Raw genomic sequence first — 14,511 nt, 5'->3', positions numbered from 1 at the left:
GCCCGGCCGCCCCTTTCAGGCTGGCCGCCTGGAGCATTTGCATACGGCCCAGGGACGACAGAAGCCCGCTTTGTTGGCTGCGCACGGGGCGCCGGGCTGTGGGCGCAGCGCGCCAGACAAAGTCGTCGGGGGAGGGAGTGCGACCGGGGCAACCGGGCCGCACCTCGGATGCCGCGCCGTGTCTAATTCCTCCAAGGAACGGCCCGCGCCGTGACGCGAATCCCAATGCTCCAGGCCCGTCGCAGGTTCCTCCGGGCCAGGTAACCTCCCTGGCCTTGGACATGGATCCTTGCTGTAGTGCACACACAGTACGCCACTCCGGAATAGTGGGGCTCCTGAGGGGCTTCCTGCAATGCTTCTGGCTATGCTGGCCTCACCTCCCCAACAGCCTGCCTGCTCCTCAGTCTAGTCTCCAGAAGAAGGCAGGAGGTGAGGATCCAACATTGTTCCCAGGACTCAGGCACTGGAGCTGGACAGAGTTCAGAAGCAAGCAAGTGTCCCCTGTCCTTGATCAGAGGGACTGGGCCTGAGAAGCAGAACTCTTATTGTCCTGAGGGATGACATGTCCCTGACCTTGGCATCTGTTGACCCATTCTGAATAGGAGGACCAGTGATGAGGAGGCCTGGGGGCTCCTGGCTGGAGGGACCTGTCTTTCCTGCGCTTTCAGACCTTCACTGGGATCTCCAGTGGACGAAATGGACACCCTTCAGGGCCCACCACATGCCTCTGCATTGAAGGCAAATGGGAAAAGAAAACACACACGGAGAAAAACCAAAAGTGTAGTTTTAAAGAGTTAGGCCCCAGATGGAGTGCGCGGAACAATAGAACCAGAGTGCCAGGGCTGGTGGTGGAGTCTGTGTCATCATGCACAGGGGATTCTGTGGCAGTGACTGGTGACAAGGGCCGTGAGCCTCCTCACCTTGTCTCTCTTCTCAGCGATCTTTTGTCAGGCCATCTAGGGCTAGTGGCCTTTTGTTTACTTGAAGCTGAAGCAGCAACTGCCCTATCTGAAAAAGGACTCACATTATCCCTTCTCCAGGATTGAGAGGACTTCTCCCAGGGCTAGAAGAGCCCATTTATTTCCAGGCCCGAAGAAAAGGCTTGGTTGCAGTTTAGAACAAACCACCAGCAGAGAGGACCAGATTGAAAATGTTTGCAGGAAAGCCTGGGCAGCAAAGGGGGCACCACCCATCCAGAGTTGGGTCCCAATTCTCCCAGCTGCTTTTCCACGGTGACTTAGAGCTTTCTGCTTCAGTCCTGGGAATCTCACCCAGCAATGGGCAGGGTTCTATGGAGGGGAGAAGGTTGAGGGAACAAGAGTAATCCTCTTAATTAATAATGCTCCCTGGAGAGCATCTCCACCTGAACCCAGAGAGCCCAGGTGAACCCTGGGCAACTCTGCTGTTCCCCTTTGGCTTCCTGGCTCTGAAGGACCTTAGTTTGGAGGTAGATGTGTCTGTGGTGGTGCTCAACTTCTGCCAGAAGCCCACTAGCAGGTCAAGTGAGAGAAGGAAGAGGGGTCCCAGTCCCTCCCGATGGGGGGATGAAGTCCCTGTGAGGGGGTGAGATATGGAATTTCTGACATCATCTGACTCGCAGAAGAGGTGGAGCTCAGGGAAGGCTGTGGCAGCTAGGAAGGTTAGGTTGCAAGGACCTAAGCCAGACCTGGGGCTGGCGTCTTCTTCTGCTGGTTTTAGAGTGCCCTCTTGTGGTCAAATGGTTTAGGCTACCGGGATTCCAGGGCGCCTTCCTCGTCCACAGCCCAGAGTCTCACCACCTTCCTGAGATCCTGATCCACAGACTCGGGACAGGACTGTGAACTGGCATCAGTTGCCTCTGGCTCTGAGATTTTGTGGAAGGCCACTCCTTTTGATGCCCTTCTCGGGCCTTTTTCTACTCTGTTCAGAAGTGAATCCAGCTGAGGGCCAGGGCAGCAGCAGGTAAGGAAGGACCAGGAAGGATTTGGGGTCACTGTTAGCTGGCTAAGACAGGCACAGAGAGGACAGAACTATCCGAGACATATATCCAGGAGGATGTGGTCCCTTGAATGGAGTTCTGTGGACCTGAGGAGACTTTGTCAACACTAAGATCTTTGATTGCCTCAAGAACTTGGCCTCAGGAGTCAAAGGGAAGAGACAAATGGAAGGTGTCAGAGTCCTTGGTGATGGTGTTGTTTATCATCCAGTTTCTCACCCAGAGCAGGCCCGGTTCAGGCGTCACTGGTCAATGGGGTAGCTGTCACCTAGGGCTGACTTTGGCCTGTTATGACCACAGGAGCAAGCTAATGGGGATCCACCTAGAGGTGGTAAGCCCTTCTGAATCTAGACCTCCCTGTAAAATAGTAGCAAGGGCTGAGAAGGTCCTCTCGTGCCTGGCAGGAGCCATCCTCTCCTCTGAAGACAGTGTCATGCTGGCAGCAGTTAGGCCTGGCTGTCTCTCTCCTCAGCCCGCAGAGACCTCTGGACCTCAGCCTCCTGCTCTCCGGGCACCTAGAAGGCAGGGAGGGGTGAAAGAAAGAGGCAAGTGGCAGCCCAGAGGTAAAGGCAGGCAGCAGAGGAGGCCATATGGGGAGAAGCCCCCATGGTAAGCACCGTGTCTCACCTCCCAGTAAACCTGGTCTTCGAAGCATTGGGCGTCTGGAGGGGAATCCAGGAAGGGCAGCCTCAGCAGGAGCCCTGGTTGCCACAGGGAAGGATATGTAAGGTTCCCCAGTCCCTACCCAAGGGGGAGGTCACCACCTAGGAGCACAGGTTGATGCTTGAGGCAAGGCAGACCCAAGCCTATGCCAAGGGCTGCTGAGTGCCACCTTTCTGAGAAGGTATAGCCCTGCAAGGTGGCTCGCCCCCGAATTACCCACAAAGAAGCCAGCTGGTGGAAGTGAAGGAATCTGCTTGTGTTCGCAGTCCTAGTGTGATTCTATCGTGGAGCATAGCTGCTGATCTTTCTGTGGCTCCCACAGGGGAGGGACCCAGAGGATGTGTTACTGCATAAAGTGTGGCCTGGAAAACTAGACTGTGGAGAATGAAGTTTTCAGGATGAGCGTATATATGGGAGGTTAGGGATGTTCCATCACATTTTGTTCATTTTTATTGTTTTTGAGTTTTGTTTTGTTTTGTTTTGTTTTGCGACAGGGTTTATCTGAGTAGCTCTGGCTATCCTGGAACTCACTCTGTAGCCCACCAGGCTGGCCTTGAACTCAGAAATCCACCTACCTCTGCCTCTGCCTCCTAAGTTCTGGGATTTTGTTCTTAAAGCCAGATGTCAGGAGGGACTCTGACCTAAGCGAGTGAACAGACAGCTTCTAAGGAAGGCTTTGTGCTCTGGTCCAGGGGCGCTTAGCCCTCCTTTCTGTCTGCTGCTATCTAGAGGAGCTGCTGATCCCTTCCCAGCAACTGGGGTTGGACTGCCCTCTAGTGGCACAAGGGAGCAGCACAGGAAAGTCAGACCCCAAAACCACGGGCCTTCCTTTCCCCTGGAAGCTACAATCTTTGCAAGCGCAGGCAGGTGTTCTGAGAGGACCGCCCTGTGCGCGGTATCCCTTGCTATTCCTCCTGGGCGCCTGTTCTTGGGCCTTTCACCCACCACCCTGCCCACGAAAGCCACTCACCTCCAAGGCTGCCCCCCACAGAGGCAGACACCAGGGTGACAAACATCCCAAAGAGCTGATAAACTGCCTGAGAGGTGGCGCTGCGCTGGCCGGCGGCTATGAGTGGAAATACATTCTGCAGGCTGAAAGGAGACCAGTAGGGAATGATGGGCATAGAACAGGCAGCCAGGGCTGGTCACTGCAGCATTCAGGTGCAGGCAGCCAGAGGGTGTCCAGGGATCCCCACTGTCTCACCAAGGCCTTTGCTCAGCCAGGCCTCACTTCCAACCTTCTTTCCTAAACTAGCCAACCCTACGTAGCTTCCAGAACCCAGTCCAAAGTCCCTTTTGCCTGCCTACTCCAAGCTCACAGTGTTAACTGTAGATCCCAGGGCTCATTATCTCTTACTGGCCCTGAAGGAATGCTCAATGCTCTCGAAATTGTTTTCTCTGTGACCATCCACTTCACTGACCAGGAGGCCAGGCCTGGGCAGGTCCTCAGCTCTCACCATATGGTGGGAGAATGGCCAAATGGGTACATGAGAACAGATGGGGATTTTTTTCCCTTGGTTCTCAGAGGAGAAGGGAGGTTAGCGTAGACTCACCCATCTCCATAAGCCTCGTGGGTGGCCAGCCAAGTCACCAGGACTCCCAGGAGGGCCCCCAGCAGCCCTGGCATCCCATGGAGGTTGTGGACACCACACGTGTCTTGTATTTTGAATCTGAATTCAAGGACAGGCTGGAGGACAAGTTGAGTAATCAGCCGTGGGCACTCCACCTACCCCTACCCAGAACCTGGTGGGGGAGGTAGCAGAAGGGTTGGGGATCCCACGTCCCTGGTGCAGGCTCCTTCCCTCAAATGTTTCTTCTCCCCAGGTCCTGAGAAGCAACCATACCGTAAAGAACTTGTACCCCAAAGTGGAGACAGTCCCAGCCAGGAAGCCAGCTGCCACAGCCCCAAAGGGGGTCAGCATCATTTCGCTTGAGGTCCCCACCACGACCCCTCCAGCCAGTGCTGCATTTTGGATGTGGACCTAAGGGTACAAAAAAAGGGCAAAGTATCTTTTCAGATCATCACCCATTCCAGTGGCTTCCACTGCTTCTAAAGCCCCTCTGTCATCTGGCCACTGACTCTCCAGCTCTCGTGCCCCTGCTTAGAGATCTTAGACATCTCTTCCCTTTGCCAGGCTGGCCGTCTACTTCCCCATACCATGTCCAGTCGGCCGTGCCCACTGACAAGCGCTGACAAGGCAAACGTGCTGAGGGTGCTTGCGGTGAGCGAGTAGTACGTGTTCAGTGCTGTCCGATGCTGCCCATCCCCGAGCGCTGTGGGCGCAGAGTTGAAGCTGGGCCAGAAAATCCACAGGAAGATGGTCCCTAAACAGTGGGTAGCCACAGTGAGCATCTAGTAGTAAGTGACCCTCGTCACCAGGGGGCGCTGCACTGCAGATAAATTATTACGCAGCCTGTTTCCTCGCTGGTTCCTGCAATTGTCAGGAAGAAACCATCTTTCTATGATGAGAGTTGAGAGAATGATGCCTATAAATGCTTATCTCATGGGCCACTAGGTCTGACTGTTTAGCAGGGGTCTGCGCAAGGACATCACTTTACTGTATCCATGCTGTACTCCAGCTTCCATCCCCAACACACACACGCTGATTTTTTTGAGACAGGATTTCTCTGTGTAGCCCTGACTGTCCTGAAATTCCCACTGTAGCCGGGCTGGCTTTGAACTCAGAGATCCACCTGGAGTCAAAGATGTGCACCACCACCGCCCAGCCCTGCTCTAAGCCTTCAGACTAAGCTCAGAGAGAGAAGGGGAAGCAGGAGTCTGTCTGTAACCTTCACTTTGGCTCAAAATCCTAATACTGCCTCAAGACGAGGACCTTTCAGCATCCTGTGCCCAGTTCTCAGGCTTCAGGGTAGAGAAGGCACAGAAGCCTGGCCCCTCCCTACGCTTCCCCAACCACAAGACCTCATATGTGAAGGGCTGCTAAGGGCAAGGCCCACAGCTCACAGCGAGTCTAAAGTTGGCGAGAAAACCAAGCCAGCCTTGTTTATGCAAGAGCAGGCCCTGAGGACCATTTTCAACACTCCACAGGAAACTCAGGCTCTGGGTGGCAAGCTGTGAGGGCAGAGAGGGCAGTGTGCCATCTGAGGAGGGAAGATGGAGAAAACAGGCCCTACTGTTCCCGGGGTGATCCAGGGCTCCTACCTCCCTGCCTGACAGTGCGGGGCTTTGTGGGCTGTGGGGAGGAGTCCTTATGCTGAGGAGGGAGCTCAAGCACAGGTGATCAGACCTGGCAGGGCATAGAAGGAAAAGGACTGAACGGTGCATGCTGGGTCTGGCTTCACACATGTGGGCTGCAGAGCCCAGGAAGGTTTCAAGAAGGTCTGAGGTAGATTTGAAAGGCCCCGGCGCCTGGTGTGGGCTTCTGTGTACCCCAGCATTGAGTTGTAAGTTAGGGGCGATGATAGGCATGGATTTCAGGGCCCTCCAAAAGCAAGTAGGAAGGACTCAAAGGCCGTCTGACAGTGCCAAGAAGTCTTCCTCGCGCCGCTTCACCTCAGCAGGTCTCACCAATCATGGCAAAGAGGTCAGAATGGTAGACAGAGCTCTGGCGGTGCCTGCTCTTCTCCAGCTGGGATCTGTAGAGGACCCGTGAGAGGAACAGCCCGAAGTAGGCCCCAAACGTGTGAATGGTCATGGACCCTCCAGCGTCTCTCACCTGGGAATGACAGAGGTCGTGAGGCAGCCCCTGCCCCACCCACTCTTCCTTTCAGGGCTGGACCAACACCTGGGTGGCACCTACTCCTGACAGACTTACCCCCAGGAGGCTGAGCAGTATAAACTCGTTGACACTAAACAGCACTGTCTCCAATAGGGCCATTAGCAGCAGCTGGGCTGGCCCTGTCTTGCCCAGAACAGCTCCGAAAGAGATGAGCACGGCGCCCGCACAGAAGTCAGCGTTGATCAAACTGCAGTTACACAGGAAGAGGAGGAAGGACAGGAAAGCGGTTCCAGGCCCCATCAGGCAGAGGGGCATGGTGCGGCACGGTAAGAAGGACAGCACCAGAGCACCTCTCCTTGGGTCTCAGAGGGGTGCCACCCACCCTTGGAGAGGAGGGAGGAGGCTAAGCCCACTCTAGGGTGAAGAAGCAGGAAGTAGGAGGTGCCATTTTTCGCTGGCTGCCAGTCCTCTGGGAGCTGGGGTGACAAAGGCCTAACGGAGGGGTGTGTGACTGTAGGTCACACAGGTCAGACAATGAGAACCCTCTGGGGAGCAGGGTCTTTGAGGGGGCCATGGGCTTACTGTTGCCCACCTCTCCACACTAACGTGGATGTGGCCGCCATGGAAGGAGTGAAGGAAGCCTTGGACCAGCGTGGCCCACTGCAGGGTGAAGGCGGCCACGAGGAAGGTAAAACCCACGCTGCTGAAGCCATAGCGCTGCAGGAAGACCATGAGAAAGCCGAAGCCTACGAAGACCATGGCGTGCACATCCTGGAAGCCTGCGGGTGTACGGGGGAGGGGCAGGAGGGAGGGAGAGGCGGAGTCACGAGGCCCGCTCCAGTCACACCCACCACCCACACAGACCCAGCCAGTGTCTGGCGCCTCTAGTCAGGACTGCCTTGAAGCAGCACCACACCTGTAAAATCCCCCGCGTCCAGCCTGGAGCAGCAGGGCGAGGCCACCCTTGCCAGCCGTGCTCCAGGGAGGGGCCAGACCTCCTGCTACAGCATTGGCTCTCCTTCCCACTGACCCATTTGCGCTGCTGCAGCCCTGTCTCCTCCACACACACTTTCCTTCTCTCCCTGTGTGTAGTGTGTACATGTTCTCATGTATTCATGTATATGTGTGCACATGTGTGCATGTGTGTATAGAGATTCATGTTTCCCTCCCTTGTGCTCTGCCTTGCACTGAGCTAGGATCCTTCAGTGAGCCTGGATCTCACCAACACGACAGAGTGGGCGGCCAGCAAGCCCTGGGGTCTGTGCCTCTCTGACCTTAGTGCTGCTCACCTGATTCTTACTTGTGTGCTGAGGATTTGAACTCGGGCCCTAAAGCTCCTGCAGCAAACGCTTTGCCTACTGAGCCATCTCCCGAGTCACAAGGAAGCCCTTCTTGATGTCTAACTTCCATCTCTCATCTTTCCAAGTCTATACCTCCCTATTTTGAGAATAGAATAAAAATAGCTTAGGAAATGACTTAGAATTATTAACAGGGACTAAGCCCACCCCCAGAGGAATTGGAGGGAGAGGGTAGACTGCTGTGGTGTGTGTGCGGACAGCTCACTGCAGTGACAGAGCCTGGGCCTGTGTCATACCGGAGTCCTCAGGTGTGAGGCCTAACTTTCTGTTTGTTTCCTTCTCTATGTTGAATTTTTTATGTCACACATCAGACTTGCTCTGTTGAGACAGGGTCACGCTGAGTAGTCTAGCTGACCTCAGACTCTGGACCTCCTGCCTCAGCTGCCCAAGAGCTGGGCTCACAGGGAGGGACCACACATGACCAGTGTTCTTGAACTGTTGAGCATATGGTGGGACTTCTGGACAGAAAGGCTTAGGCCTTTTCTCTTTGCTTTCTTCATAATACAGAGTAATACTGAAAATAAGATTTATACAAATGAGTTGTTGCGTAATTAGCTATATAGAACCAGCATTGAGGGAGCTGGGAGGCGAATAGCAGGCAAAAGCATTAGCCACACAAGCAAGGCTGATGGTCCCAGAACCACGTAAAAGGCTGGGTATAGTAGGTACAGCTGTAATCCCGGCGCGCCCACAGTGAGATGGGAGGGGGGAGAATCACCTAGAAGTTCAAGTCCAGCTGGCCTGCAACAGCAGCACAGCCACAGAAATGAGATTCTTCTTCAAACAAGGCGAGTGGATGTCCACTTGAGAGGCATCGAAGGAGGATTGCCCCAAGTTCAAGGCCAGCCTAGGGAGTAAGAGCCCCTCTCAAAAAATTATGAGAGGCCAGGTGTGGTGGCGCACACCCTTTATCCCAGCACCTGGGTGGCAGAGGCCAACTGATCTTTCTTTCTGAGTTCAAGTTCAGTCTGGTCTAATGAGTTAGTTTCAGGACAGCCATGGCTACATAAGACTGTCTCAAAGAAACAAACAAACATGAACAAGCAGAAACAAAGCCCACCAGCAGAAAGCCTGTGGGAGTTTCCTTTCTGCAAACACCTGGGGACAAGGAACATCACCCTAAGTCCTCCCTCCTTTCACACTCCACACGAGAAATTGCTCTAAGGCTGAGAAGATGTCTGTTTCTCACTTGCAAGCAATAGATGTGCTGAGCATCTGTGGATGGGGCCCAGAGTACAGTTCCCACCAAGAAGTCAGTTCCTGCTCTCCAGGGTGGGGTCAGACTGGAGAATCAGTCTGCTGGTGAGAACACAGACTCTCAGATTGACCGTTTTCCTTTGCCGCGTGGGAGCTGGCGCTCTGCTGATGTCGTGCATCTACGCTCTCACACAATCCTCACTTCAGATGCTGCACTTCGTTTTCCTGCTTGTCTTTCCTCATGTAAGCTCACTGTGCAAACGGGGAACCCCAAACGCTCAGGAATCAGAAAGCTTTCAAGCTTTAGGGTGATGCCACACTCACCCAGGGTCTCATGCAATGCGCTTTACCTGCGATGCAGGCTTACTAAACACATTGCATGCAATCACCTTCAGGCTATTTGTGTAGGGTATATGTGGGAAGGCTGTGGGTTGCTTGTCTAGGCTTGAGTGCCACCCTCAAGGTATTTCATTATGCATACATAAACACTCCCCAAACCAAAACACTTCTGACTCCAAGGATTTTCATAAAGATATTCAACTTGTGTACAATTTTATTACGGATGACCTTGGATTTCTCGTAGGAAGAAGCAGGTTCTCAAGCCCTGTGCTCTGTGTTGTTTGGTCTCAAGAGGCACAGCACGCTGAATGCTGCTACTGAACTTTGGGATGCAAGCAGGAGCCTCGAGAGAAGCTACAGCTGTCTGCACGTGTGAGCTGAAACAGATACTAGCAATGCCTTGCTCGTTCCTGCAACCCTCCTAAAGCACCACTCCTCAGGGTGACCCAGATCACACCCACAAGAGAAAGGAGAGGCACACTTAGAACTCAGGAGCCCCCAGCCTTTTTTTTCCCCCAAGACAGGGTCTTACTATGTAGCTCTGACTGTCCTGGAATTCACTATGTAGACCAGGCTGGGCCTCAAACTTACAGAGATCTGCCTGCCACTGCCTCCCGAGTGCTGGGATTGAAGGTGTGTGCTACCACACTTGGGCGAGCTTACAATCTTTCAGACTTCTCTGCCTTTTGCCTTGCTCAAACATCCAAGAGGAACTCTTTTTGTTCTTGTCCAAGGACAATAAGAAACCAAGGGGGCTGGGTGGCATGTTTCAAAGCCCATTCATGCAGTAATTTCTCCCAACTGCTCTGAGCTTGTTTTAAATGCTACTGTTTGCACTGAAAACTCAATCCCAGCATGGTGGCACACACTTGTAATTCTGCCCTGCAAGAGGTAGAGGCAGGAAGATAAGGAGGTCAAGGTCAGACTTGACTACATAATGAGTTTGAGGCCAGCCTGAGCTACTTGACACCTGTCACAAAACAAAACAAAACAAAACAAAACAAACAGGAAACAAATAAAACCCCAAATCATCCGGGCTACCACTGCCAGGCCTTCCTCCCAGGGCAAGATTAGGGCAAGGCTACAGTTAGGGCTGCTGTTTCAGTATCCGGTGCAGCTGACCTCATGACCTGAGGTCTCTCTAAGCCTCAGGTGCTTTCTCTATAAGAGGCAGATATGAGGCGGAGGGAGGGGAGTGGGAACTGCCATCTCCGAGCCTCTTCCACCCCAGCTTCCAGAAAAGAGGCCAAATCCTCCCAGAGCAGGTCAGAGTCCCAATCTCCATCTCCCCTAAGATGGCTCTGATTCTAAGACAAGTGCCCACTGTGAGCCAGCCCTGCCCCCATCTGGAGGACGACCTCCTTGGTTTTCCAGAACCTTCTCTCAAGGTGCTGCTCTGTTGCCCTTCCCCCTTCTACTCTGAACCACTTGCTTTGTAGAATAAGACGCTTGTAGGCAGGGCGCAGCGGTTCACACCTGTATTCCCCAGTCCTTGGGAAACTGAGGCAGGAAGACGGTAAGTCTAGGACTAGCCTGGGCTACTTTGCTAGCCCCTACCTAAAAGATAAGGTGAGGCAGGTGACGTGAGTGTGGCAGGCACATCTCGATGGGGAGGGAATCAAGAGCTGAGTCCCAGTGCCACTCTTTTGGTAATTCACCATGTGACCTTGGGTAGGTGAGTGACCTTCCTGGTTCTCTGCCCACATCTGATCTAGAGAGGTAGACCATAGAATCTGAGGGCCCATCCTGTCCTGTCTGCAGGGGACATCTGCCATCTACAGATGGCCTCCGAGAGTGAGCACGCCCGCCGCCACCCACCACACAACCCTTTCATCTTCTGCCCTCTGGCCTTGACCTTTTTCTCTGGACACAGGGACAGGACTCGGCTCATCAAAGCCCAGGCTTTAGGGACCTCACATCTCCCTCCTGCCTAGCTTTCCCCAAACAACAGGGTCAAAGTCCACAGAAATTGACACCAGGGCAGACAGGCACTCACTCTGTCTTGATCCTCTTGCTGCCCTTTTGGTGTGGAGAGTCCAGCACTACTGCGGTGGGAGGAGGGGACTCGTGGAGGGATTTGGAACAAACAGGTGGGTTTGGAGGCCCCAAGTGAAGCTGTTCCTGGCCAGCTTAGACAGGGAACCAAAGCTCACCTCACTTCTCTGACCCATTTCCTCCCAGCTCCCAGCCTCTATGGACAGTCAGTTTTAGGGCTTTGGTTTGAATACCAACTTCCGTGGCCTGGTTGCTGATTCCCTAACACAGTTGGGAATGAGCTGTGGAGAAGAGAGTGCTGTGGGTGGTTAGGGGTCTGGTGTTTCCTGCTACAGTCCCAAACCTCCCTCAATCCTCTATGTCCTCAGAGCTAAGGCCAGGACAGAGTGAGGTGGGGACAGCCTGCTGTCAGCTCAGTTGCAGAAAGTGGGTGGTAAAAGCCTCATTGTTTTATTGGGGAAGGGCTCTCATACCCCAGACCTTATCTGAATGTCCTTCAAACTGAGACATTTTTCTTTTTCATTTCTTGTTTTGTTTTGTTTTGTTTTGTTTTACCAGGCAGTGTTTCTCTGTTTAGCCCGAGCCATCCTAGCCACTCTGTAGACTAGGCTAGCCCTGAACTCAGAGTTCCACCTGCCTCTACCTCCCAAGTACTGGAATTAAAAGCATGCACGGACCCACCTGGGGTTCCTTTTTGTTTTGTTGAGACAGGATTTTGTGCAGCCCAGACTGGTCTCAAACTCACTGTATAGCCAAGGCTAACCCTGAACTCCAGATTTTCCTGCCTCTACACCTGAGTGCTGAGATTACAGGCAGGAGCCACTGCACCCAGCTTCTTCCTGTTGCCTGGATGGGGAACTGGAATTAAATAAGGTTGACTGGGGCCCTAGTGAGAGGGTGGTATGTTTGGTTCCAGATACCCAGCACCTCAGTTACAAGCTTGAGGGAGATGCCCTGTCTCCATTTGGGAGTTAACTCCCCATTCGGAACCTTGTTAGGAGGCCAATGGCCATTGGTCGAGGAGTTTATGGTGTCCAAACCCCGTTCTCACTGTTGGACATCACAGCCACCTTAGCCTGTAGGATGATACAATACCTGCCAAGGATCCCCCAACCCTCCTCATGCAGGCCTTGAACCTGTGAGCCTGTCCAGTGTTGTCTCACTCTCTGACCCTCACATGTCGAGCTTTTCACAGCTCTCTCTCTGTTATCCTCTCTAGCACCCTACCTGTCAATCTCAGCAGGCTTCTCTTTCCAGTGGTCAAGCTGGACTCCTAGACAAAGTCGAATTAGCTCCAATGAAAGGTGAGACAAGACATTGACTAACACGGAGAATATTTACAATGGGATTGAAACTACAGCTCCCCTTACTATGTGACGCTGAGCCTTACCCTTCCTCAGACTGAGACAGAGTGCGTGCCATCCCAGCAGTGCCTGGAACAAGACGGACACTAGAGAAAGGGGCTATTTTAAAGCCCTGGTTGTCACCTCGGTGGAAGGAGTACCCGCTCATTCAAGCGCCCTTCCCAGGACTTAAAGTCTCTGTTTCCCACACCCTCACCCTCACTCACTTGGGTAGCGAAAGTAAAACTTGTTGTCCACGTTACTGTGGTTGCCCCAGTGCCACAGGGCAGCGTCGGTTTCGTGGTTGTAGCGGACAAAGACCGCAAAGAGGAGGGCGGTGGCGCCCTGGAAGAGCAGGCATAGCAAAGGCAGGACCAGGCGCCGGTGGCGAGGAGTGCGGGCCATGGGTGCAGTTGTTCTGTCCCAAGCTCCGGCACTGCTTTGCCTGCCAAACCGACTCCTGCAGCTGCAAAAGGGAGGCCCCGCCCCGCGGAGGCCGTGTTGCTCTTAGGGGAGCCCCACCCCTCAGCTTGAGGCTGACAAGGACTCACCGTGCAGGTCAGATCCTGTTTCCCAAGGTCCTACTGGGTGATGTGTGAGCTTCCCACAACTGTGCCCCAGCTGCCAGAAGGGTGGTGGGAGGAGTAAGGGGTCTCCTCAAACCTGGCGTTAGAGAGTGGCACCCAAGATATTTAAGTGGCATCCCTTAAAGGTCCTACCAGGTCCCTCCAAAGTTAGGACGAAAGATTGAAAAAGTAAGGGCTATCTGACTCCCCCATCTGGAGAATGGCGGTCAGACAGCTCTCTGGGCTTGGAGGACTAACAAGCCACATGAGTCCCAGCAGGGGCACCCCTGCTGTCCCCCTCCAATCTGAATTCCCTGGGAGATGGAAGTCTGGGACAGGGCCCCTTCCTACAGAGCTGTCCCCTGGGGTCCTGGCTAACATTCAGACTCTTCTGAGAACTTTCTTTGCCTGGCTGGGCAGCTAAATTGATGGCCCTTCTCAGAAGCCGCTGCCTCTACCCTGAGTGCTGAGCTGAGATTGTGGCTCCAAAAAGAGGGGCTGCAGAGCCACAGAGTAAAGGAGGGGGCTGCTAGTCCCTGGGTGCTGGGTCCCTGAGGCACTCCAGCAGACAGAGACACTGGCACTGTGAGTGCGGACACCTGCTGTCCACAGGGGCCTTGTCCTTTCTTAGAAATGGGCAGAGGTGGCAGAAGGGCGGTTTGCTGACCCTTGGCTCCTCCACTGCTTCCTTGTCCAGTTCCTCTACTGTTGAGCCTCGACTCTGGAGAACACTGGATTCTAGGTGTCCAGTTCCTCTACTGTCCTCCATCCGACCCTTGTGTGAACTCTGGAGAACACTGGATTCTAGGTGTCCAGTTCCTCTACTGTCCTATCAGGGATTTGAGCCTCCATCCTACCCTTGTGTGGACTCTGGAGAACACTGGATTCTAGGTGTCCAGTTTCTTGTCAAGGATCCAGCTGGTACATGAAAGGTCAGAGGTCAGCTCTGGTGGCACGGCTCTCATCTGGAACATGTGGTCTCCATTCAGAGACTTTCCATCACTCCCAGTCAGCAGATAGGTTGTTTTCGAGTCACTTGGGGAACCAGAGAGGTTATCTGGTAAACAGCCTTTAGATAATGGCTCAGTCTCTAAGGGACACCCCCCCCCAGGTCACCTTCTATCCCCTGACTCCTGCTTGGGTTGTTCCAGCAGGCCTATACAGGCCCTGGAAGGGGTCAACCTTCCAAGCTCCCAGTCCTGGAGCTATAAGCAGAGGCTCTGGTACAGGGATATAACAGGATGGGTGCTGGAGGCCCCTGCCCAGCAGGTGTTAGTGCTTCAGTTACTAAATCGGGGAGGGCTTTAGAAGTCCCTTGGAAGGGCAGGAGAGCTGGGCCAGGATATGGTCAGCACATGAGACTTGTGACGTGTGACCTGGGTGTATTAACAATGT

The 14,511-nt window shown here is 53.8% G+C and overlaps 1 protein-coding gene across 2 annotated transcripts; it reads right to left on the bottom strand.

Moving 5' to 3' along the window:
• Positions 1 to 766: 766 nt before the first annotated feature.
• Positions 767 to 13,018, bottom strand: Rhbg (Rh family B glycoprotein). 2 transcript variants are annotated; one of them, XM_048454394.3, is made up of 10 exons: positions 12,778 to 13,018; positions 6,911 to 7,097; positions 6,415 to 6,565; positions 6,168 to 6,315; positions 4,797 to 4,963; positions 4,483 to 4,620; positions 4,192 to 4,325; positions 3,609 to 3,730; positions 2,603 to 2,676; positions 767 to 2,490 (listed from the first exon to the last, which is right to left on the bottom strand). In XM_048454394.3, exons 1-10 carry the CDS (start codon positions 12,953 to 12,955, stop codon positions 2,422 to 2,424), a joined length of 1,368 nt encoding a protein of 455 aa, XP_048310351.2. In that variant the 5' UTR covers positions 12,956 to 13,018; the 3' UTR covers positions 767 to 2,421. The 2 variants fall into 2 exon arrangements, with proteins under 2 accessions (XP_048310351.2, XP_087753498.1); XM_087897372.1 differs by lacking the exon at positions 767 to 2,490 and adding an exon at positions 3,214 to 3,279.
• Between the last annotated feature and the right edge of the window lie 1,493 nt (positions 13,019 to 14,511).

This window comes from Myodes glareolus, chromosome 17 (assembly GCF_982192425.1).
Source record: "Myodes glareolus chromosome 17, mMyoGla1.1, whole genome shotgun sequence".
Lineage (NCBI taxonomy): Eukaryota > Metazoa > Chordata > Mammalia > Rodentia > Cricetidae > Myodes > Myodes glareolus.
Note: the sequence above shows the minus strand (reverse complement) of the source record. Positions and strands in the feature narration are given on the sequence as shown.